Source organism: Tachyglossus aculeatus, chromosome 6 (assembly GCF_015852505.1).
Source record: "Tachyglossus aculeatus isolate mTacAcu1 chromosome 6, mTacAcu1.pri, whole genome shotgun sequence".
NCBI lineage: Eukaryota > Metazoa > Chordata > Mammalia > Monotremata > Tachyglossidae > Tachyglossus > Tachyglossus aculeatus.
The window spans coordinates 40007262-40032853 of NC_052071.1; the positions used below are offsets into that span (position 1 = coordinate 40007262).

General features: G+C 45.3%; 2 protein-coding genes across 2 annotated transcripts; both read right to left on the reverse strand.

The window, feature by feature from the left end:
* Positions 1-807: 807 nt before the first annotated feature.
* LOC119929568 (olfactory receptor 13H1-like) lies at positions 808-1581 on the reverse strand. The gene has a single exon (XM_038747740.1). The coding sequence runs from the start codon at positions 1579-1581 to the stop codon at positions 808-810; it is 774 nt and encodes a 257-aa protein (XP_038603668.1).
* Positions 1582-1756: 175 nt separating this feature from the next.
* On the reverse strand, positions 1757-11879 carry LOC119929569 (olfactory receptor 13H1-like). Its single transcript, XM_038747741.1, has 9 exons — positions 11124-11879; positions 10377-10466; positions 9291-9365; positions 8484-8597; positions 5005-5115; positions 4695-4738; positions 3997-4040; positions 3562-3617; positions 1757-1774 (listed from the first exon to the last, which is right to left on the reverse strand). The coding sequence occupies exons 1-9, from the start codon at positions 11877-11879 to the stop codon at positions 1757-1759; spliced, it is 1308 nt and encodes a 435-aa protein (XP_038603669.1).
* Positions 11880-25592: the final 13713 nt, after the last annotated feature.

Below are 25592 nucleotides of genomic sequence, written 5' to 3' on the forward strand. Positions count from 1 at the left end.
CCAGACAGGGTCCAGCTCAGGAAGCCCCTAATCTGCTGGGGACTAGGAATAGAGGTGAATTTTGAGGAAAAACAAAGAGGCGGAGGGAAGTGACTAGTGGGCTCCAGGGACAGGAAGTAGCCCTCAATTACATTGTTCTTTTCTGTCCAGTTGTTGGGCACTCTCTCCAACTCACTACATGTCTCTGCTTCTGCTAGGCTTCAGTTTTCTGCCGCTCCATGCTGAATGAAAACACACACACACAGAGGCACACAGACGTACCAACCCCACCAACCCCATCCTACCCTGGGAAGAATAACAAAGTGGTATTTAACCACTTACTATGGGCTGAGCACTGTGTGCTAAGCTCTTGGAAGCCTCCGATCCAAAAGAGTTGTCAGCACGTTTCCTGCAAGTTCACATGTCAAAGTGGGAGCGAGACATTAATGTAACTATGTAATTTATCATTTATCATCTAAAGATATGAGCATGGTAATAATTGTATTTGTTACACACTTATGGGCCACATAGCATACTAAGTGCTGGGGTAATCAAGGTGATCGAGTCAGTCAAAGTCTCTATCCCACACTGGGCTCACAGTCTAAGTAGGACAGAGAATAGGTATGGAATCCCCATTTTACTGATGTGGAAACTGAGGCACAGATAAATTAAGGGACTTACCCAAGGTCCCGCAGTGAGTGTCAAAGTCAGACTTAGAACCTGGGACCTCCAAATGCCCTTATGGATCAATTCTAGTTCATTTCCCTCCTGTAATGAATTATACCTATTTCTCAGTCAGCCTCAACTCAGCATTACATATCATAGAATTCACACCGACAGCCTTATTTTCTTGGTTTTCCCCGCTGCCTTTCTCAAGGCTCCTATCACATCCTTGTTTCTCAATGTATAAATAAGAGGGTTCACCATGGGAATCACTGTTCCATAAAATATAGAGATGATTTTGTCCCGGTCCTTACTGTCTTTGTTCTGAGGTATGACAAAAATGGGGATGAGGGTCCCGTAGTAGATGGTCACCACGGTCAGGTGCGATCCACAGGTGGAGAAAGCTTTCTTCCGCCCAGTTGTGGAGGGGATTTTCAAGACGGCCACCGCGATCCGGATATAAGAGAGGAGGATGAACAGAAAGGGGAGGGGCATGATGACGATCGAGTTTATCAACATCAACATCTCACTGACAGTGCTGTCCGAACAGACCAGCTTTAAGACGGCTGCCACCTCACATATGAAATGGTTCACTACATTGTGCCCTGCACAAAACCGCACCGGTATAGAGAGCACAGGAATTAGGGCCATCAGGAAGCTACTTATCCACATAACAGCAGCAATCTGGAAACAAGCCCTCATTGTCATGATCATCGTGTAATGCAAGGGGTTCGATATGGCGACGAATCGGTCAAAAGCCATGATGGCCAGTAGGCAGCACTCGGTCATACCCAAGAAGAGGATGATGGTCATTTGGGCAAAGCAGTCATTGTAGGTGATAGTGGGGCAGTCTTTCAGGCAGTTGACAAGGGCCAGAGGCACCGTGCTGGTTGTGGTACACAGGTCAATTAAGGACAGATTGCAGAGGAAGAAATACATTGGGGTGTGAAGTCGAGGCTCTTTCCACACTACCATAATGATGAGGCTATTTCCCACAACGATTCCCAGATAGAGATGGAGCAAGATACAGAAGAAAATGATTTGACTTTTGGGCTGATGGGAAAGTCCACCCAGAATGAATTCTGTGACCTCAGTGTAGTTGGTCCCTCTCAGTTTATTCATTTTCTCCTACCTGTGGAACCAAGACAAAGGAAAGCGAGCTTGAATTTTAGAAAATACAAGCCCAATGAGTCCTGACTCTAAGGGGGCTGGATGGGAATTACTTGGTGTGTTCCCCAGGATTCCTTGTCATTAGCCATCATCTGGCAAGGAGCAGATGGTATAATTTCCAGGAGGCACACATCACGAAATTGTGTATTCCTCAGAGCTGGGATCTGTGGATAACCTGGTCTCTAGTCTGAGGTCATTAGATCACTGAGGGCAGTTCCACTTAGGGTAGAATTGGGTTTTCTTGATCAGGAAAGGTGAGTAAGGTCTCTGCTTTTTTTGTAGTGGGTGGAACTTCAATTCTCACTACAAGTTCCTCCTATTTTTATTTTCTTTCTTCCAAATGAGGAAGTCACTTGCTAGGAAAGTGGTACCTCTGGATAGCCTTCAGGTTTCAAAGTTTTGAAGGAAATTAGTGCCAAAGAGGTTAGCTTAATTTAGTCTTTCACATATTTTAGAGATAAAATAAACGGCCTTCCCAGACTGAGCCCCTTCATCATCATCATCATCAATTGTATTTATTGAGCGCTTACTATGTGCAGAGCACTGTACTAAGCGCTTGGGAAGTACAAATTGGCAACATATAGAGACAGTCCCTACCCAACAGTGGGCTCACAGTCTAAAAACAGCCCCTTCCTTCCTCTCCCCCTCGTCCCCCTCTCCACCCCCTCATCTTACCTCCTTCCCTTCCCCACAGCACCTGTATATATGTATATATGTTTGTACATATTTATTACTCTATTTATTTATTTATTTATTTTACTTGTACATATCTATTCTATTTATTTTATTTTGTTAGTATGTTTGGTTTTGTTCTCTTTCTCCCCCTTTTAGACTGTGAGCCCACTGTTGGGTAGGGACTGTTTCTATATGTTGCCAACTTGTACTTCCCAAGCACTTAGTACAGTGCTCTGCACACAGTAAGCACTCAATAAATATGATTTATTGATTGATTGATTGATTGAATCTCTATCCAGTGATTGGGCAAGAGCTGACAAAATGTGTTTGAGGAGCGCATTTCCTGGAATCCTTCTCAGCCTTCTAAGTTAGACTAGAACGGATTCTCCATTTTTGAGACCATTTCTGGAGCATGGATTTTCCTAAATCCAGTGTTTTTAACCCTTTTGTGGATTGATGGTTACATCTGCTGATGGAGCAGACTCCCCCAGTGCAGAAACTAAGGTCGTAAACACAGAGGAAGAGAAGATTTTTCTGATCAGTGATCTCATCCGTTCCTAGACTAAAAATGAGTTCTATGTTGGGTTTTTTTTGGGGGGCGTTCAGGGGAGTGGACTCTTTTCTGCCTCTGACTGCACTGACAGATATCATTGAATGAGAACATATTTTTCATTATTAAGCCTCTCAATGGGTTATTAGCTGAACTACTTTGGACCTGGGTTCTAATCCCAGCTTCTCAACTTGTCTGGTGGTTGACTTTTGGCAAATCACTAAACTTCTCTGGGCTTCAGTTCCCTAACTCTCGAAAAGGGGATTCAATACCCGTTCTACTTTGATTGTGAGCCCATGTGAGACTTGATTTTCTTGTATCCACTCTAGTGCTGAGTACAGTGCTTGGCACATAGTAAGCACTTAAGAAATACCACAGTTAATATTATTAATACTTCTCTTGGGCACTTGATGTTCCTTCACTCCTTAAAAGTCCAGAGATACAGGATGAATGTAATATCTTCATTTCACTAACTCTTTTGGGGGCAGGAGGGAGGAGACATGAAGTGAAGGCCATTTTCTAACCTCAGCCAGCATTGTTGTTTCACAATATAAGATCCCATTTATCTTGTGATATTTAGCTGGAAAATACATTTAAATGTTATGCAAAAATGTAACTGGAGTTACAGTATGTCAAACGTTTGGAAGATAGCTGAGCCTATTTGGGAAGCCGCAGATTTAGTCTGACTTCACAAGCTGGAGCTCTCAGGCACCAATCACCTTCATTTCAAAGGAACTACGGACTCTCCAGTGAGTCAGCCAAATGGAATTCCAGGGGTGATTGTAGGAAATACAAGATAATGCAGACATTTTTATTCCCTATGGTTACCATCTAGAATTAAAATGGGAAGTCCTCCATTACTTTAAGAGGTGGGAAGGAACTGAATTATATCCTTTTTCAAAAAAAAAATCAAAGCGCTGGAATGGGTCTTCAGGTTGTGAAGGAAACCAGATACTCACTGAATTCTACTGGTTCCAAAGTAACTGCTTCTGGAAATGTAGTCCTTTCAAAGTAACAATAAAGTCCACAGATAGCCTTTGGTCAGAGATGGGTCACCAAAACATCCAGCCCAGCCTGGTCTAAGGGTGGTCAAATAGGTCGTTTTTCCTTTGGATCCTCACAGACCCAGCGGGAAAAAAGGCATCTTTGCACATCCAGTGGTGAATTTGTTTGCCTGTATTAAATCCCTGAATTAACCCTAAGAATCAAAATGAATTATTTCAAACACCATTTTCTTATTTTAAAAGCTTACTCCCTATTTGTAGGGCACATTGTCAATCAGTCAATCAATGATATTTATTGAGCCCTTACTATGTGCAGAATACTGAACTAAGTACTTGGGAGAATACAATACAACAGAGTTAGTAGACATTTTTGCTGCTTACAATGAGTTTATATTCTGGTATGTAATAACATCAAATCCTGATTTGATAGAAATTTAAGCAGCACATTCAATACTGTACCAAAGTCATTTTTTTAAGGAAGGGGGGCTAGTATAAATGTATCCCTTAACTTGACTTCAAAATATTTAATGATTTGAGGCCAGATCTGCTCTCTCTGATTGGCTGATACTTCAAGGTAAACAACAAAAATAATTTAGTATGATATAGCATAGATGAACTGGCAAAGAGGATATGATACTGGTTCTTGTACTCACCTTGAGAGAAAAACCTGCATATCACTGAAATCCAAATCCACTACCTAGACCAGGAAGACATTCAATATTTCAAGAAGACCCCAGAGCTCATGATTTCAGCCTTTAGGAGAATCCAGGGATCATATCCCCAATAGGCAGTGATATTCCACCAATGGGAAGTGGATTGAAGGGACCAGCAATGTGTTGACGTGCCCTCTGAGGAAATGATACTTTTTTTCAGTTGTAGATCATTAAAGCCAAGCAGAGTCTTTTTTTTCCTCTTGTAATGAGTCCCAGATACATGCAAGTGAAAGTGTTTACAGAGACTCACTTGGTTACTAGATGCAAGGGAGGGTGGACAATTACGTGAGCTATAGTTAGAAAATAACTTTTTGATAATGGCCTGAGCCTCTGGAGACAATTTTTCATTTGGAATATGGGGCTGGAAAGGGAGCAGGGATTTTGCGGGGGATGAGGATTGGGAGAGGGAAGTCTTTAAAGACCTAAAAAGCCAGAAGGCCACCATTTTCCACTCTACTATGATGACAGGAATTGATCACAAAATAAAGTCTGGCAGCGTCCCACAGTCCCTCAAGCCCTGACATTCAATTCCCTTCACAATTCCCAAGTTATTTTTGAAAACTAGGAGAGGGAAATCAGAAATGAGCTTTGAGATTAATGAAGATTTTAAAGTTTGAGGAAAGCCCTTTTATTTCCTGTTGCTGGGCTACCCAGGGAGGTAGAACTTGAGTAATTACCCAATGAACTTGATTAGAGTGGATAACCAAGCTGGAGAACTCCAAGTCTTAATTTACCTTTGTGCTGCATAGACAGAACCAGACTGTAGCTGGGCAGAAAGATTCCTGGGTGAGCAGTGGTAACAGTAGGACATTTGGAAAGATAAAGTGGCCCTACCCTTGATGTGGGAGGGACTGCTGCTGCTGCTGGGGATATTATTATTATTATTATTATTATCATCATCATCATCATCATATTTGTTAGGTGCTTACAGTGTGTCGAGCATTGTTCTAAGTGCTGGGGTAGATCCAGGCTAATCAGATCGGACACAGTCCCTGTCCCACGTGGCACTCACAGTCTAAGTAGGAGGGAGAACAGGCATTGAATTCCCATTTCACAGATGAAGAAACTAAGGCACAGAGAAGTTAGGTGCCTTGCCCAATATCACACAGGAAGCAGGTGCCGGAGCTGGGATTAGAACCCAATACCGAATTTCTTTTTGTTGGGTTGAAGCCTACACCTTTCTCATTTCTTCAGAAAAATCAAAACCTGAGGTAGAGGAGACCCAGAGAACCAGGGGTCACTGCTGAATTCAAATTTAAACTAGTAATAATAAAGTCATCCCTCCCAATTTTTCCTCTGATGTACTCTAGTCCAAGAAACATATCTTAATTTTTCCCATCAGAAACATAAGAGGAAAAAGGCAATCTTTGTATTACCAGGGAAATAGTCTGCTTTGACTCAGATGTCCAGCTGGGAACCTGACTTTTTAAGAAACCATAATCTTCACTCATTCATTCATTCATTCAATCGTATTTATTGAGTGCTTACTGTGTGCAGAGCACTATACTAAGTGCTTGGGAAGTATAAGTTGGCAACATATAGAGACGGTCCCTACCCAGCAGCGGGCTCACAGTCTAGAAGGGGGAGACACACAACAAAACAAAACATATTAACAAAATAAAATAAATAGAATGGTAACTATGTACTAGTAAAATAGAGTAATAAATCTGTACAGACATATATACAGGTGCTGTGGGGAGGGGAAGGAGGTAGGGTGGGGGGATGGTGAGGGGAGGAGGGGGAGAGGAAGGAGGGGGCTCAGTTTGGGAAGGCCTCCTGGAGGAGGTGAGCTCTCAGTAGGGCTTTGAAGGGAGGAAAGAGTTCTTCCTTCCTAGGCATGTATTTTCAGCCTGTCATTGAAAGGGGTGAAAGCCTCTCATGAATATCTAAGTTAGGGTTGTTGAGCATTAATAGGCTCGTTGGTCATTGCTTGTTACCAATGCAGTGAACAGAGTGGAGCAATTAAAACCACTTGTTGCAAAACCCAGACACCCGACTCTGGGCATTATTAAGGAGACAACAAACTTGGCACTTCTTCACCAGAAACTTTTCAGCACGGTAATAACAGGATAATTATGAGCCCAGTCCAATTGTGCTGCCCAGCCACTCGGGGGACAGGAACTCCAGCCCACCGGAACACTGTTTGAGGGCTTCTTGAGCCACTGAGGTCTGGATCTGAACTTTCCAGACTGAGAAAGTTGCACCCAGGGGACACTAACTGAGAGGAAGCTTTACACCATACTGGGGATTGATAAATCCTTCATAGGTCAGATGTGGGGGGAACTTGACTCTAGAACAATGAAGCAGGAAAACTGTTAATCCACTGCACCCTAGCCTGACACATCTACTCTCCCTCTGTCCTTCAGGAACATGACGCCACGGTGAGATGGATAACATAGGCAAGAAATGTTGGCTCCAAGAGCATAATGACCATCAAAATACATCGTAAGTGAGAAGAGTGTGCACTCAAGGCCCTCTGCTCCCCCGTGGTAGGAGGATTGTGGGAGGTAAACAGCCCAGTTTCTAGCAGGGGAAACCCAAGGAGCTGAGAAATCAGGGATGTTGCTTTTCCTCTGGTGGCCAGGGCCATCATGGAGTCTTTGTTAAAGATTTTGTTGAAGCGGTGGTTTAGGAAAACAGCCAAGAAGAAGTTGAGAAAGAGCACCCCATCTGGCCGGTCACCCTGGGCTGGGGCAGGCAGGAACCTTGCTAGGTGGCTCCCTGGGGGCATATCACCTGTCCTCAGGGGATGGGTTCATTCAGTAATCGGCATGGAGAGAGAGAGATAGAGAGAGAGAGAGAGAGAGAGAGAGAGAGAGAGAGAGAGAGAGAGAGAGAGAGAGAGAGAGAGAGAGAGAGAGAGAAAGTGGGGGGGGGGGGGGGCCTTGGGATGGAAAGCCTGAGTTTAATATAAAATTCATTCCGTGAGGTGAATTGAATTATTTAATTGTTTAGGCGCAATGGATTCAAATTCCCTTTTGGGAGGAATGTGATCAATCAGTAATATTTGAACGTCCCTAAAAGGAGGAACACAACCATACATTACTCGCGCGTGGGTGAAGCGGGTAGCTCTCACCCATGTGCACTTCCCACCCGGGAAGAATCCACGTGCTTTCCCACATGGGAAGAATCCACTTGCTTTTGCACCCGGGAGGAATCCATTTACTTTCCCACACGGTAGGAATCCATTACATTACCAGTGCATGTGGTGGGCGTCTGGCTCTCACCATGTGCTATCTGCACACTGGAGGAATCCACTTATATTCTTCATCCAAAGCGGGGCATCTGGTCCCTACACACGAATGTTCAGAGAGACACTCCCCCATCCTGTGGCCTTTTCCTCAGTGTGTTGGTTCTGATTGCAGAGCAGTCAACTGGCCTTCTGGGCAGAGAAAGACATGTTCGCCACCGCTACTGATGTGCGGCTGCTCCTCCTGCTGCTGTGTGTCTTGGTGTTCTGCCTCCAGAAGGTCACAGGCGACAGGCATTTATCACCTGTACTCCTTGGCCATTCCAGCTTCCGGCCTCAGTTTATCCAATCTCTGCCCTCTCCCCTCCTCCGTACCTAATTTGATTGGCATGGGGGCGAGGGACACCTTCTGTATTCCCTGCTTGGGCTGTCAATCTAGCAGGTTTGGTCATGGGGGCAGTATCCCTCCCTCACTTCCGAGTTCCGCCTGCTGGGTCAGGTGGACATGAGATAGTATTTGACCTTGAGATGGTCGGTACCCCAGGGTCACCTTGGGATGGGGCGTTGGCTGTGGAGGAGGAGAAAGCATCAGTGAGAGAGATGGCTGAGGCCTCGAAGAAGAAGCTCTGATCGACTGCCTCTTCCATGGGCAGCTAGGGGATGTCCCCACCTGATCCGGGGTTGATGGTGTTTGTCTTAGAGAAGCAGCATGACCCAAGGGAACAGAGCACAGAGGCGGGAGTTCTGGGTTCTAATCCCAGATCCACACTTCCCTGTTGGGTGACCTTGGGCAAGTCATTTCACTTTTCTAGGCCTCCTTTTCTTGGTCTGTAAAATGGAGAATGCCTCCCCTTGAGACTGTGAGCCCCGTGTGGGACGGAGGGTGGGGTGGGTCTGTGTCCAACCTGCTTACATCATATTTACTCATTCAATCATATTTATTGAGTACTTACTATGTGCAGAACACTGTACTAAGTGCTTGGGAGAGTACAACAATAGACACTCTCCCTGCCTACAATAAGTTTATAGTCTAGAGAAGGAGAGTACTCCAGCACTTAGTACAGTGTTTGGCACATAGTAAGCGATTAATAAACCCTAGAATTAATATCCTCTAGACTGTAATCTTGTTGTGGGCAGGGACTGTGTTTGTTTATTGTTATGATGTCCCAAGCGCTTAGTATAGTGCTCTGCACACAGTAAGTGCTCAATAAATGCAGTTGAATGAATGAATATTGTACTCTCCCAAGGGTTTAATACAGTGCTGTGCACACAATAAGCGCTCAATAAATACGATTGTACGATTGAATGAATATTCTCTAGTTTCGCTCCTGTCCTACACCCGGTACATTGAGTCTCCAGACATCGAAAAGGAAGTGAAGCGGCTGCTGAGTACCGATGCTGAAGCCGTCAATGTCCATATCCTTTAACAGCAGAGACCCCAGAGTCGGGCAGTCTGGACCCAGAAAAGTAGCTCATCGAAGGGAATGAGTAGTGATGTCCTCAAGTCCGGAGGAGTGGAGCGGCAGGAACTTAAATGGTCAAGGCTGAGCTTTACCACTCCCCTACTGAAGAACAATGCTCTACCCACAGTAAGCATGCAATAAGTACGACTGATCGATTGTTTCCGGTCTGCACTAGACCCAGGCTTTACACAGCCCCTAAGCTTTACACAGCCTATATACCCACGCCTTGTGTCAGGCCTTGTGAGCCATTGGGTGAGTCACTTACCTTCTCTGTGCCTCAGTTACCTCATCTGGAAAATGGGGATTAAGTCTGTGAGCCCCCTGTGGGATAACCTGATCACCTTGTAACCTCCCCAGCACTTAGAACAGTGCTTTGCACATAGTAAGTGCTTAATAAATGCCATTATTATTATTATGACTTCAGAGTTTTTCTCCCAGTTGGTGTAGTAAGTGTCCCTTGGACTGAAGCTGAGACCAAATGTGGATGGGTTTACCCTTGGTTGTCTCCCCTTCCCACCTTCCTCACAAACCTACTCCAGATCCTGAAAGATTTAAAGGGGGAAACCCTCTAATTCTTTGGACTTCATTAACCTGAGTGGGCTCACCCGAGAGATTATCTCTGAAATAAAATGCCACTGTTCTTATTGCTAGTTAGGTCCCTCGTATTTAAGTCTGTGGGTAACCATCCAGCCTCTCTGAGTTTCCCTTCTTTGGGCTCAGCTTCTCTAGTTCTCCTAATCAGGGGAATTATAAGATCTACTCCTCCGTCCTAGGGGGCCCCCCCCCCATAAGGGGAGAATTACCTCATCTTCCTATTTTCAAGAGAGCTTGGCCATTGGCCTCTAGACAGGTTCCACCTCGGGAAGCCCCTAGTCTCCTGGGGACTAGGAATAGAGGAGAATTTTGAGGAAAAACAAAGAGGTGAAAGGAGGGGGCTCCCTCCAGGCACAGAAGGTAGCCCTCAATTACCTTGTTCCTTTCTGTCCAGTTGTAGGGCACTCTCTCCAACTCACTAGGTGTCTCTGCTTCTGCTAGGCTTCCTGTTTCTGCCACTCCATGCTGAATGAAGACACACACACACAGAGGCACACAGACATACCAACCCCACCAACTCCGCCCTACCCTGGGAAGAATGACAAAAGTGGTATTAAACCACTTACTACAGGCTGAGCACTGTGTGCTAAGCGCTTGAGAGCCTTCGATCCGAAGGAGTTGGCAGCACGTTTCCTGCTGCCAACAAGTTCACATGCCAAAGTGGGAGTGAGACATTAATATAACTATGTAATTTATCATTTAAAGATATATACGTGGTAATAATTGTATTTGTTATGCACTTATGGGCCACATAGCGTACTAAGTGCTGGGGTAATCAAGGTAATCGAGTCAGTAACGGTATCTGTCCCACACTGGGCTCACAGTCTAAGTAGAACAGAGAATAGGTATGGAATCCCCATTTTACTGATGAGGAAACTGAGGCACAGATAAATTAAGGGACTTGCCCAAGGTCCCACAGTGAGTGTTGGAGTCAGACTTAGAACCTGGGACCTCCAAATGCCCTTATGGATCAATTCTAGTTCATTTCCCTCCTGAATTATACCTTATATTACATTATAAGTATAATGTACCTATACATTATAGGTATAATGAATTATACCTATTTCTCAGTCAGCCTCACCTCAGCATTGTATGTCATAGAATTCACAGCAACAGCCTTACTTTCTTGGTTTTCCCTGCTGCCTTTCTCAAGGCTCCTATCACATCCTTGTTTCTCAATGTATAAATAAGAGGGTTCACCATGGGGATCACTGTTCCATAAAATACAGAGATGATTTTGTCCCGGTCCTTACTGTCTTTGTTCTGAGGTATGACATAAATGGAGATAATGGTCCCGTAGTATATGGTCACCACGGTCAGGTGCGATCCACAGGTGGAGAAAGCTTTCTTCCGCCCAGCTGTGGAGGGGATTTTCAAGACGGCCACCGCGATCCGGATATAAGAGAGGAGGATGAACAGAAAGGGGAGGGGCACGATGACGATCGAGTTTATCAACAGCAGTGTCTCACCGACACTGGTGTCCGAGCAGACCAGCTTTAAGACGGCTACGACCTCGCATACGAAATGGTTCACTACATTGTGCCCTGCACAAAACTGAGCCGGTATGGTGACCATAGGAATTAGGGCCAGCAGGAAGTTACCTATCCACATGATAGTGGCAATCTGGAAACAAGCCCTCATTGTCATGATCAGCGTGTAACGCAAGGGGTTTGATATAGCGACGAATCGGTCATAAGCCATAACGGCCAATAGGCAGCACTCAGTCATGCCCAAGAAGAGGGAGATGGTCATTTGGGCGTAGCAGTCATTGTAGGTGATAGTGGGGCAGTCTCTCAGGCATTTGACAAGGGCCAGAGGCACAGTGGTGGTGGTAGAACACAGGTCAATAAAGGACAGATTGCAGAGGAAGAAATACATTGGGGTGTGAAGTCGAGGCTCTTTCCACACTACCATGATGATGAGGCTATTTCCCACGATGATTCCCAGATAGAGATGGAGCAAGATACAGAAGAAAATGATTTGACTTTTGGGCTGATGGGAAAGTCCAACCAGAATGAATTCTGTGACCTCAGTGTAGTTGTTCTCTCTCAGTTTATTCATTTTCTCCTACCTGTGGAACCAAGACAAAGGAAAGAGAACTTGAATTTTAGAAAATACAAGCCCAGTGAGTTCTGACTCTAAGAGGGCTGGATGGGAATTACTTGGTGCGTTCCCCAGGATTCCTGGTCATTAGACATCAACTGACAAGGAGCAGATGGTATAATTTCCAGGAGGCACCCAACACAAAATTGTGTATTCCTCAGAGCTGGGATTTATGGATAACCTGGTCTCTAGTCTGAGGTCATTAGATCACTGAGGGCAGTTCAAATTAGGATGGAATTGGGTTTTCTTGATCAGGAAAGGTAAGTAAGGTCTCTGCTTTTTATGTAGTGGGTGGAACTTCAATTCTCACTACAGTTTCCTCCTATTTGTATTTTCTTTCTTCCAAATGAGGAAGTCACTTGCTAGGAAAGTGGTACCTCTGGGTAGCCTTCAGGATTCAAAGTTCTGAAGGGAATTAATGCCAAAGAGGTTAACTTAATTTAGTCTTTCACATTTTTTAGAGATAATCAAAATAAACAATCTCTATCCAGTGATGGGGAAAGAGCTGACAAAATTTGCTTGAGGAGTGCACATTCTAGAACCCTTCTCAGCCTTCTAAGTTAGACTCAAACAGATTCTCCATCTTTGAGACCATTTCTGGAGGATGGATTTTCCTAAATCCGGTGTTTTTACCCCTTTTGGGAATTGATGGTTACATCTTCTAATGGAGCAGACACCCCCCAATGCAGAAACTAAGGTCATAAAGACAGAGAGAGAGATTTTTCTAATCAGCAATCTTATCCATTCCTAGACTAAAAATGAGTTCTATGTTGGGTTTTTTTTTGGGGGGGTGGGTGGGAGAGTGGACCCTTCTCTGCCTCTGACTGCAGTGATAGATTTCATCTAATGAGAACATATTTTTCTTTATCAAGCCTCTCAGTGGGTTATTAGCTGAACTACTTTGGACCTGAGTTCTAATCCCAGCTTCTCAACTTGTCTGGTGGTTGACTTTTGGCAAATCACTAAACTTCTCTGTGCTTCAGTTCCCTCATTCTCAGAAAAGGGATTCAGTATTCATTTTCCCTCCTACTTAGACTGTGAGCCCATGTGTCTAAGTTGACTTGATTATCTTGTATCTACCCTAGTGCTAAGTACAATGCTTGGCACATAGTAAGCGCTTAAGATATACCACAGTTAATATTATTAATACTTCTTTTGGGCACTTGATGTTCCTTCACTCCTTAGAAGCCAGAGATACAGGATGAATGTATTATCTTAATTTCACTAACTCTTTTGGGGACAGGAGGGAGGGGACATGAAGAGAGGCCATTTTCCAACCTCAGCCATACATAGTTTTCTTACAAAATAACATCCCATTTATCTTAAGTGATATTTATCCAGAAAATACATTTAAATCTTATGCAAAAGCATTCCTGAAGTTAGAGTATGTCAAAAGCTTGGAAGATAGCTGTGACTATTTGGGAAGCTACAGATTTGGTCTGACTTCACAAGCTGGAGCTCTCAGGCACCAATCACCTTTATTTCAAAGGAACTATGGACTTTCCAGTGAGTCAGCCAAATGGAATTCCAGAGCTGATTGTAGGAAATACAAGAGAATGCAGATATTTTTATTCCCGAGAGTTACTATCTAGAATTAAAATGTAAAGTCTTTCATTAATTTAAGAGGAGGGAAGGAAATGAATTAGATCCCTTTTTAAAAATAATCAAAGAGCTGGAATGGGCCTTCAGTTTGTGAAGGAGACCAGATACTCATTGAATTCTATAGCTTCCAAAGTAACTGCTGCTGGAAATGTAGTCCTTTCAAAGTAACAATAAAATCCACAGATAGCCTTTGGTCAGAGATGGGTCACCAAAGCACCCAGACCAGCCTGGTTTTAAGTGTGGTCAAATCGGTCAGTTTTCCTTTGGTTCCTCACAAACCCCATGGGAGAAAAGGCATCTTTGCATGTCCATTGATGAATTTGTTTGCCTGTATTAAATCCCTGAATTAACCCTAAGAAACAAAACAAATTATTTGGAATGCCATTTTTTATTTTGAAAGCTTAACTCCATCTCTGTAGGGCACTTAGAGGGAATCAAGCCATGATATTTACTGAGCCCTTACTATGTACAGAGTACTATACTAAGTAGTTGGAAACTACAATACAACAGAGTTAGCAGACATGTTTCCCGCTCACAGTCAGTTTGTAGTCTAGAATATAATAACTTCAAATCCCAGTTTGATAGAAATTCAAGCGGTACATTCAACACGGTACCAAGGTCATTTTTTTTAAAGAAGCGTGGCTAGTATAAACATATCTCTTACCTTGACTTCAAAATATTAAATGATTTGAGGCCAGATCTTCTCTCTCTGATTGGCTAATACATTACCCTCTCCAAGGCAAAAAAACAAAGATGATTTAGTATGATATAGCTTAGATCAACTGGCAGGAGGGATACGATACCAGTTCTTGCACTCACCTTGAGAGAAAAACCTGCTTAGCACTGAAATCCAGATCCACTACCTAGAACAGGAAGAGAATAAATATTTCAAGAAGACTCCAGAGCTCATGATTTCAGGCTTCAGGAGACTCCAGGGATCATATTCCTAATTGGCAGTGAAATTCCACCAATGGGAAGTGGATTGAAGGGACCAGCATTGTGTTGACATGTCCTCTCAGGAAAAGATATCTTTTTTCCTTTGTAGATCATTAAAGCCAAGCGGAGTCTTTTTTTTTTTCCTCTTGTAATGAGTCTCTGATATATGGAAGTGAAAGTGGTTGCAGAGACTCACTTGGTTACTAGATGCAAGGGAAGGTGGAGCAGCAGGGTGTCCTGTCCCACCCACTCAGGCCAAAAACAAGACCCTGAAAGGGTCCTGCAGAGAGCTGCCAAACGGGGGGGCAGAACTCCAAATGACCATTGCGGGATGCTGTAGGGTCACTGCTGGCTACACACAGTCCATCTCTCTGTTGTCTCACTATTTGTCTGAAAGTGGGTCTTCTCTGGTCACTGGTGAAGACTAGTTCTTTCTTATGTTAGGTCCCAGTACAGGAGTGGGAGATTAGATGAGGGTTGTGACGTAAGCAGGAAGATTTGCGACTAACGCAGGGCAAGGTGCTAGAACACAAACGTGGAGGGGCCAGAGTCGGGAATGTGACTGGAGTTATGGATGCTGCAATACTGAATCTCTCTCTGTTGGGTTGAAGCCAACACCTTTCTCATTTCCTCAGAAAAATCTAAACTTGACCTAGAGGAGACCCAGAGAGGCAGGGGTCACTGCTGAATTCAAATTTCAACTAGTAATAACAAAGTCATCCCTCCCAATTTTCCCCCTGATGTATTCTGATCAAAGAAACATATCTTAATTTTACCATTAGAAACAGCAGAGGAAAAAGGCAGTCTTTGTATTACCAGGGAAATTTGTCTGCTTTGATTCAAATATCCAGCTCCCAACCTGACTTTTTAAGAAGCCATAATCTTTGTTCGAAAAATGTCTGTATATTTTTCTTTTCTTAAAGTGTTCTTCCTTCCTAGGCTTTTATTTTTTAGACCGTCATTGAAAAGGGTGAAAGCCTCTTACACAGGTTTATCTTACCCAGGTTTGTTGAACATTAATAGGCTCATTGGGCATTGCTTATTACCAATGCAGTGAACAGAGTGGAGCAATTAAAACCACTTGTTGCAAACACCCAGACACCCCACTCAGGGCATTATTAAGGAGACAACAAACTTGGCACTTCTTCACCAGAAACTTTTCAGCACAGTAATAACGGGATAATTATGAGCAATGGGAGAAAGTTTCAACTTTTCCTTCTCAGTGACAAAGAAAACCTTTGAAGATGTGAAAAAAGGAGGGAGAAAACCATTCCCCCAATAAACTGAGCCTAAAAAGCAATAAACAAGTCCCTCAGCAGAGCTAAGTTCCCTGAGACAGATACCCTAACTTGCCTCGTGATTGCCTGTGTCTTTCAGATCAAACGTAAGGACCAAATCTCCTTTCCAAATGAGCATTTACTGACAGCTGCCCAATCCCTGGGGAGGAAACCCAATTGTCACCATTTTGACCTGATGAAATTGAGCAGTCTCTTTTGTAGCCCACTTTCACCCAGTTTAGGCCACGATGATAAACACCAGCCCAAATACCCAGGATCTCAAAGACTCAATGTGGACCCAGGGAGGATCCAGCAGCTACTCTAAATGCAATGGCTTCCCAATGGACTCTGCTTCCTCTTCCCAATTCAATTTTTTTAATGATATTTGAAAAGTCCTTACTGTGTGCCAGGCTCTGTACCAAGCTCTGGGATAGACACACCAGTCTCCTTTCGGCATAGGATTCACAGTCTTAATCCCCATTATGCAGATGAGGGAAATAAGGTGCAGAGAAGTTGAGAGACTTGTCCAAGGCCACAAAGCAGCCAGGTGGCAAAGCTGGGATTAGAACCCAGGTCCTTCTGATTCCCAGGCCCATACTCTATTCACTAGGCTGTGGAAAGAGCCCGGGCTTGGAGTCAGAGGTCATGGGTTCTAATCCTGGCTCCGACACTTGTCAGCTGTGTGACTTTAGGCAAGTAACTTAACTTCTCTGTGCCTCAGTTCCCTCATCTGTAAAATGGGGATTAAAACTGTGAGCCCTATGTGGGACAACCTTGATTACCTTGTATCCCCCAACCAGTGCTTAGAACAGTGCTTGGCACATAGTAAGTGCTTAACAAATACCAACATTATTATTATTATTATTATTATTATTATTATTATTATATTCTCCTATTCCTCCTCCCACTAATTTCAAACAATTTCCAACTGTCCGTCAGCCCCATTAGATTGTAAATTCCTAGAAGGCAGGGGATATGTGGCTTCCTTCCATTGTACTCTCCCAGATGCTTAGTATTAGTACGGTGCATTTACCACTATTGACTAACTGGTCCCTGAACTTCAGGGAGAAACATGGGGTCCCTTGATCTAGTAGGGTGGGGGGCTAGAGAAAGTGGTGAGGGTACTTAGGAGGGGAAGGCGTAACCATGGCAGAAGGAACACCGGCACAGCCAATCAGTTCCAACAGGACTCAGGCCACCCGGCCGCTGGATCAGCTGCCCCTACAGTTCTGGGGACCATCTGACCGAAGGATTTTAATGCGTCTTACCGAGATGGACACAACCCCTAAAATAAAGCACTGAGGAAAAGAATGCATTGACTAGATGGGAGAGGTCACGTGAAGATCTTTGCAAAACCAAAATCCTCCTCAATCGTGGGCGCCATCTCACCGAGCCCGAACTGAGGCCCACAATCCAAGTGGCTCTGAAAAGTCTCATCCCACCTCCTGAGACCTCCCTCCATTCAATATGCTCATCCCTTTTGAAATATTCTCAATCCTTTCCTCAGACCGGGGTCAGAGGCCACCTGTCAGTATCTCCAGAGAAGAGAACAACCTGCCACCCGAATGGCAAAGGAGCCTATTCCTTCTCTGAGCTACACCTGGCAGACAACATTTGTTAAGCACTTACTATTTGTCAAGTAAGGGAATGGATGGAAGAGAATATTGTTGGACACAGTCCCTGTCTCAAGTGAGGCTCACAGACTAGGTGGGAGGGAGAACAGGTAATGATTCCCCATTCTACAGATGAGGAAACTGAGGTACAGAGAAGTTAAGTGACTTGCCCAGCATCCCACGGCAGAGAAGTAGCAGAATGGGATTAGAACCCAGGTACTCTGATTCTCAGGCCCATGCTCTTTCTACTAAGCCACACATCCTACACACACACACACATGACAACCATGCATCTACTCACTGGGTGCTTCATCTTCATGGGTAGTTGCAGCAGGCCACCCCCAATTCACTCCAGTGGAAAGGAGGTGTTGGGAACCTGGTTCTGGAAGTAGCTAATTATGAGCTGTCTGGGGGCTGGCAGTGTTGCTTGGTGGGAGGAGAACCCACTAAAGGCTCAGCCGGCCATCCAGCTGTGTTACAGAGTTTCCTCACTGTTGCCTGCCTGGTTTAATGGAAAGAGCATGGGCTTGGGAGTCAGAGTTCCTGGGTTCTAATCCCAGCTCTGCCACTTGTCAGCTGTGTGACTTTGGCTTCAGTTTCCTCACCTGTGAAATGGGGATTAAGACTGTGAGGCCCACGTGGGACAGCCTGATTACCTTGTATCTACCCCAGTGCTTACTATCTGTCTGTCACATAGTAAGTGCTTAACAAATACCATCATCGCTATTATTATCATTGCCTGCCAAAGGAAGAAGGAGGAGTTAGAGCTGTTGATGCTGGGTCAGTATTTGTAGAGGTTGTATCTATTTTCTCTCCCACACTTACCCCAAGCACATCCAATTTGGCCAGAATGCACATTTTCCCTCCACGTTTTGGCCAGAATGTGATGATGGAAATAGGGAAAGATCTGACAATGCAAACATGCCTGGAAACAGGTCGGCACAGTGTTGGAAGACGGTTGGGTGTGTACCGCTGGAAAGAGACAAAGCATGACTACCGCAGTGCAAATTTTCCTAAACACTGGGATCCACAAGGATGCATGTTCTAGGAGAACCAGCCCGCATAGAACAGTGCTCTGCATCCTTTGGGTCAATCAAGCCTGTTCACGGCCTTCTGCTTCTGGGAGGACCCAGTATCTCTGCCCTCAGTCTGGTCCATGAATGCTTCTGGGCCCAGGACTACTGCCTCCAGGCAGCCCTCTCCTCAGCTCCCCATGAACTGTCCTCCTTGTGTTTGCCCCCTGCATGGCTCCTGGAACCTCTCTTTCCTAGGGGAGACTGGGAATCTGTTGCTGAGCCTGTAGGACCCTCCCAACCATGGGTGGGATGTGGGATGATGGGGCCACAAGGGGTTGTCTGGAGCCCAGCCTTGCTTGGTTTATCTTCCCTGCGACACTCTGTCTCTGCCCTCCATGCTGACCAAGAAGCAATGGCAATAATGGGAAGTGGTCAGGGAGTCCTGGAATATCAGAGGCAGTTGGATGACACTGATGGGAATTTTCATCCTGAAGACCAGTACCTGGACGTGACTAGTGCCTAGGCTAGGGCTTCTATGAATCAAGTATTTGAGTGCTTACTGTATTCTCAGGAGAGTACAATGTAACAGAGTTGATAGTCACATTCCCTGCCCAAAATGAGCTGGGCTTCAGTTTCCCAATCTTTTCCTTTCTGCAGCACACTTTCCCCATGCATTCATTCATTCATTCAATCGTATTTATTGAGCGCTTACTGTGTGCAGAGCACTGTACTAAGCGCTTGGGAAGTACAAATCTGCAACAGATAGAGATGGTCCCTACCCAACAACGGGCTCACAGTTCAGAAGGGGGAGAAAGACAACAAAACAAGTAGACAGGCAAAACAAGTAGAGCTCACCCTCAGGCCCACAGCACAAATGTACATACCTGCAATTTATTTCAGTGCCTGTCTCCCTGTCTAGACTGTAAGCTCCTTGTGGGAAGGGACTGTGTCTACCATCTTTGTGTATTGTACTCTCCAAAATGTTTAGTACACTACTCTGTGCACAATAAGTGTTCAATAAATACCTTTGATTGGTTGATTTCATTTGGAACCACAAGAGACCCTGTGGTGGCTCTGGAATCCTTCCACGGACCCCAAGTTAACTGTGGTAGACGGCCTGATTTTCACTCACAGCCTCTGAAGCTGTTGAAAGTGATTTGACATGACTTCTATCCTCCACCTGAGGGATGAAAAACACATCGAAACCACTCCAGATTCCTTGTAAGTGCCTTCCATTTGCTTAGAGCAGGTTGGAGGACTGTGGTCATTTTGTGACTGAACCCCAAGTTTGTCTACTTTCTTGATGGTAGAAGAGTTTCCCCAATCAGAGAGGAGGGGTTCTACCTTTGGAGCCATTGTTGGAAAACCTCAGATGCCATCTTAGTCAGTCCATTTTAATGGCATACAGCTCTTTGTGATTCATTCATTCATTCAAATGTATTTATTGAGTGCTTACTGTGTGCGGAGCACTGTACTAAGCGCTTGGGAAGTACAAGTTGGCAACATATAGAGATCTAGTCAGGAGTGTGAGGCTCCCCCTCCCCAACCCGATCTGCTTTTTTATGGTATTTGTTAAGCACTTACTATGCGCCAGGCACTGTGTCAAGCGCTGGTGTATATACAGGCTAATCGGGTTGGACACAAACCTTGTCACATATGAGGCACAAAGTCTTAATCCCCATTTTACAGATGAGGTAGCTGAGGCACAGAGAAGTTAAGCAACTTCCCCAAGGTCACACAGCAGAGAAGTGGTGGAGGTGGGATTAAAACCCAGATCCTCTACCTCCCAGACCACTGACCTATCCACAACACCATGCTGCTTCCATGAATTGCCAAGCTTAAGAAAAGAGATATTGGGAGCACCAGCTCCCAGGTAAATAATAAATAAATAATGATGGCATTTATTAAGCACTTACTATGTGCCAAGCACTGTTCTAAGCACTGGGGGGATACAAGGTGATCAGGTTGTCCCACATGGAGCTCACAGTCTTAATCCCCGTTTTACAGATGAGGGAACTAAGGCACAGAGAAGTTAAGTGACTCGCCCAAAGTCACACAGCTAAGTGGCGAAACCGGGATTAGAACACATGACCTCTGATTCCCAAGCCCGTGCTCCTTCCTCTGAGCCACGCTGCTATTCAAGAAACACCAGCCACAGGCGCATATGAATGCAGGGAAGACACCCTCTGAAAACTCCACATTCAGAAAATTCACCCATGGATTGCAGAGCCCTGTGGAGGAAGCTTAATATGAAGTAATATGAGAGGAAAGCCTTGCTCTAGAATACATTGGATGCAGACCCGGGTGGGAGCCGAGAGTGTGGGAAAGATGTTTGCGGTTTGAATGATAACGTTACTTCCTTGTAGCAGAGCCTGGAAATGGGAAGGATATCATCCTGCCCTCAGTCAGGGCACCATCTTCCTCGGCTTCAGAAAACACAGCCTACATCAAACTTACGGGATTGGAGTCAGACAGGAAGTCTGCCTCCTTGGCTCCTGGGTGGACCCATGGGAAAACATCCGGACAAGACGACACAGCCCCATGCCCCAAAGCAACATCCAAGTGCCAAGGAGCATTTCCCCAAGTTTCAGCTGGGCAAGGTATTTCCTGGAGGGGTCCAGAGATCAGGCTGGAACATAGGGTAGAAAGCATCAGACCTACATCATCATCATCATCATCAATCGTATTTATTGAGCGCTTACTGTGTGCAGAGCACTGTACTAAGCTCTTGGGAAGTACAAGTTGGAAACATATAGAGACAGTCCCTACCCAATAGTGGGCTCACAGTCTAAAAGGGGGAGACAGACAACAAAACCAAACATACTAACAAAATAAAATAAATAGAATAGATATGTACAAGTAAAACAAACAAATAAATAAATAAATAGAGAAATAAATCTGTACAAACATATATACATATATACAGGTGTTGTGGGGAAGGGAAGGAGGTAAAATGGGAGGGATGGAGAGGGGGACGAGGGGGAGAGGAAGGAAGGGGCTCAGTCTGGGAAGGCCTCCTGGAGGAGGTGAGCTCTCAGTAGGGCCTAGAAGGGAGGAAGAGACTCAGTGCCTAGCTTGTAGGACCTGAAAGGATGGTATTTCTGGACCAGCTGTTTCACAGCAGGTTAGGGATGGGAAATCCAGGTGGGGGCTCAGAATTAAAGCCTTACTGGAAGCTCACCTCCTCCAAGAGGCCTTCCCAGACTGAGCCCCCCCTTTTTCCTCTCCTCCTCCTCTCCCCATCACCCCCTCCCTCCCTCTGCCCTCCCCCCTTCCCCTCCCCACAACACTTGCATTTATTTGTACATATTTATTACTCTACTGTATTTATTTTATCAATGATGTGTATATAGCTATATTTCTATTTATTCTGATGGTATTGACACCTGTCTACTTGTTTTGTTTTGTTGTCCGTCTCCCTCTTCTAGACTTTGAGCCCGCTGTTGGGTAGGGACCGTCTCTATATGTTGCCGATTTGTACTTCCCAAGTGCTTAGTACAGTGCTCTGCACACAGTAAGTGCTCAGTACATACAATTGAATGAATGAATGAATGAATGAATGAATGAATTGGAAAGACCTCTTTGCTCATTTGAGGACAAGTCTGGATTCATGGTGGGGGGAACCCTGGGATCCTCAGGCAGAGCAAGGACATTTTGGGTGGGTCTTCAGTCAGCTGGCTTGGGGTGATGCAGGGGTATGGGGCCAGAGGGAGCGGTGAGAGCTCCCTCCCTCCCTCCCCTGTCCCTGTAAAGGACCCCCCCCACCCCACCTTATGCTCTACCGTTACTCCCTCATCCATCCTTGCCCCACCCCCAAGGGTTTTCCCGGCCACTGTATCAGCCGAGAGGTCCGGGCATAGATTGAACCGAGAAAAAAGGAAATAAGAGTCACCAGCAGAACAGGGACAAGGGTGAGTTCGGGGTGCCGAGAAGAGGTATTATACTCTCCCAAGCGCTTAGTACAGTGTTCCCCATGGTAAGCACTCAATAAATACTGACGATGATGATGATATAGAAGCAGGGTGGCTTAGTGATTAGAGCAAGGGCCTGGGTTCTAATTCCAGCTCCACCACTATCTGTCTGATATGTGGCCTTGGGCAAGTCACTGAACTTCTCCGTGTCTCAGTTACCTCATCAGTAAAACAAGGCTAAGACTGTGAGCCCCATGTGGGACAAGGACTGTGTCCGACCTAATTAACTTGTCACTTAAGAAGTGCTTAACACATGCTATTATTATTATCATTATTATTATTGTAAAAACGATAAAAGCATCCAACAAGGGGCACAGTGAAGAGGGGCTGACCCGACCACCTCTGGCTGCTAACCTCCTCACCGTGCCTCGTTCTCACCTGTGCTGCCGTCAACCCCCGGCCCATGTCATCCCCCTGGCCTGGAATGTCCTCCCTCCACACTTCTGCCAAGCTAGCTCTCTTCCTCCCTTCAAAGCCCTACTGAGAGCTCACCTCCTCCAGGAGGCCTTCCCACACTGAGCACCCTCCTTCCTCTTCCCCTCCTCCCCGTCCCCATCCCCTCCGCCTTACCTCCTTCCCCTCCCCACAGCACCTGTATATATGTGTATATGTTTGTATGTATTTATTACTCTATTTATTTATTTTATTTGTACATATTTATTCTATTTATTTTATTTGGTTAATATGTTTTGTTTTGTTCTCTGTCTCCCCCTTCTAGACTGTGAGCCCACTGTTGGGTAGGGACCGTCTCTATATGTTGCCAACTTGTACTTCCCAAGCTCTTAGTACAGTGCTCTGCACACAGTAAGCGCTCAATAAATATGATTGATTGATTGATTGACAGGAAATGTGTTTGATGTTATATTGTATTCTCCTAAGCCCTTAGTACAGTGTTTGTGCATAGTAAGTGCTCAATAAATACGATTAATAATTATAATTATAATAATGCAATGGGGTCCTCAGGCAGAGTGAGCCTCGGCCTAGTCGATTTCCAGAACAATCTCCGGAGCCGAGTTTCCTGGCCTTTCCTCCATTCCGTTGCACTGACTCGCTCTTGTTCTAGGTGTTGTATTTCCTTCATCTCTTTGAGACAAATGTCAACTCCTACTGGTAGAGGGCAGGGAGGAAGGGGAAGACTCAGCCTCAAAACTTAGCGCAGAGCCAGGAAGGGGTGAAATGTTGTGAAGCTGAGGCCAATTCTCCATGGGAAACTCTGGGTGCACCTCCTTCCTCCCCAGAGGAGTGCCTCTAAGATGATGTGAGAAAATGGGGGTCAAGTGTCCTTGGGGAGGGAGCGGAGGGTGGCTCTGAGGTTCAGAGCAGGGGAGGGGGTGTTACCACACTGCAGACTATCAAATGTGAATCCTGGGGTTAATCCAAGGGCCTTACTGGAAAATAACTAAAGCTGGGGGTTAGGCCTCTCAACCAACCTCTCTGTGCCTCAGTTCCCTCAGCGTCTTTCCCCAAGTCACAATGCAGAACTGGGACTAGAATCTGAGTCTTCTGATTCTCCCTCTTTCCACTCTGCCTCCCTGGAATAAAACCTGACCCCTTGGCTGGATACCTTCAGGTTGGCCCCTTGTCACCCCCATCCACATTCCAAACTGCAAAGAACCACTGGATGAGTCACAGAAGACTGGCCCTAGGCTTGTAGTTGTGATGAAATGTAGGCCTGGGAGAAGTTTCCTACTGTGATAGATTTTTCCCCCCTAAATCAGGTACAAGAGGGTCAGCAGAAATGCTTCCTGTCTCTTCTGTGCATCTATCTCTCCACAGCTCAACTCCCTGCAGGAACAGTTGGAGAGCTTCATGCAGCAGTGAAGGGGTGGAAGTGGATCTGGCCCAGGCCAAGATGACTTCAGCGTTTTTCTCCCAGTTGGTGCAGTGGGTGTCCCTTGGACTAAAGCTGAGAGGAAATGTGGCTGGGTTTACACTTGGTTGTCTCCTCTTCCCAGCTTCCCCACAGAACTACTCCAGATCCTGATTTAAAGGGGGAAAAGCCCTAATTCTTTGGACTTGGTAAACCTGAGAGAGCTCACCCGAGAGCTTATCTCTGAAATAAAATGTCACTGTTCTTCTTGCTAGTCAGGTCTCTTGTATTTAGATCTATGGGTAACCATCCAGCCTTTGTGAGTTTCCCTTCTTTGGGGTCAGCTTCTCTAATTCCCCTAGTCAGGGGAATTATAAGTTCTGCTCTTCTGTCCTAGGAGGCCCCCCACATGGGGAGAATTGCCCATCTTCCTATTTTCAAGAGAGCTAGGCCACTGAGCTTCCAACTTGGGAAGCCCTAGTCTGCTGGGGACTAGGTATGGAGGAGAATTTTGAGGAAAAACAAAGAGGCAGAGGGAGGGGGCTGGTGGGCTCCAGTGACAGGAGGTCGCCCTCAGTTACCTTCTTCCTTTCTGTCCAGTTGCAGGGCACTCTCTCCAACTCATTAGGGGTCTCTGCTTCTGCTAGGCCTCACGTTTCTGCCGCTCCATGCTGAGTGACATACTCAGACACACAGACACAATACCTGCCCCCGGCCCCCCAGCCTCATTGCAACCCCTCCCTACACCGGGAAGAATAACAGAAGTGATATTTAAGCACTCACTGTGGGCTGAGCACTGTGTGCTAAGTGCTTGGGAGCATATGATGCAACAGAGTTGGCAGCACGTTCCCTACTTACAACAAGCTTACATTCCAGAATGGGAGAGAGAAATTAATATACCTATGCAATTTATAATACATCATTTAAAGATATGTACATTGTAATAATTGTATTTGTTAGGTGTTTATGGGCCAAGTAGTGTACTAAGCACTGGGGTAATCAAGATAATCAAGTCAGACACAGTCTCTGTCTCACACTGGGCTCACAGCCTAAGTAGGACAGAGAATAGGTTTGGAATCCCCATTTTACAGATAAGGAAACTGAGGCACAGATAAATTCAGGGACTTGCCCAGGGTCCCACAGCAACTGGGGGGAGCCAGACTTAGAATTTCCTTGTAGATCAGTTCTAGTTCATTTCTCTCCTGCAATGAATTATACCTGTTTCTCAAGTCAGCATGAGCTCAGAATTATATGTCCTAGAAG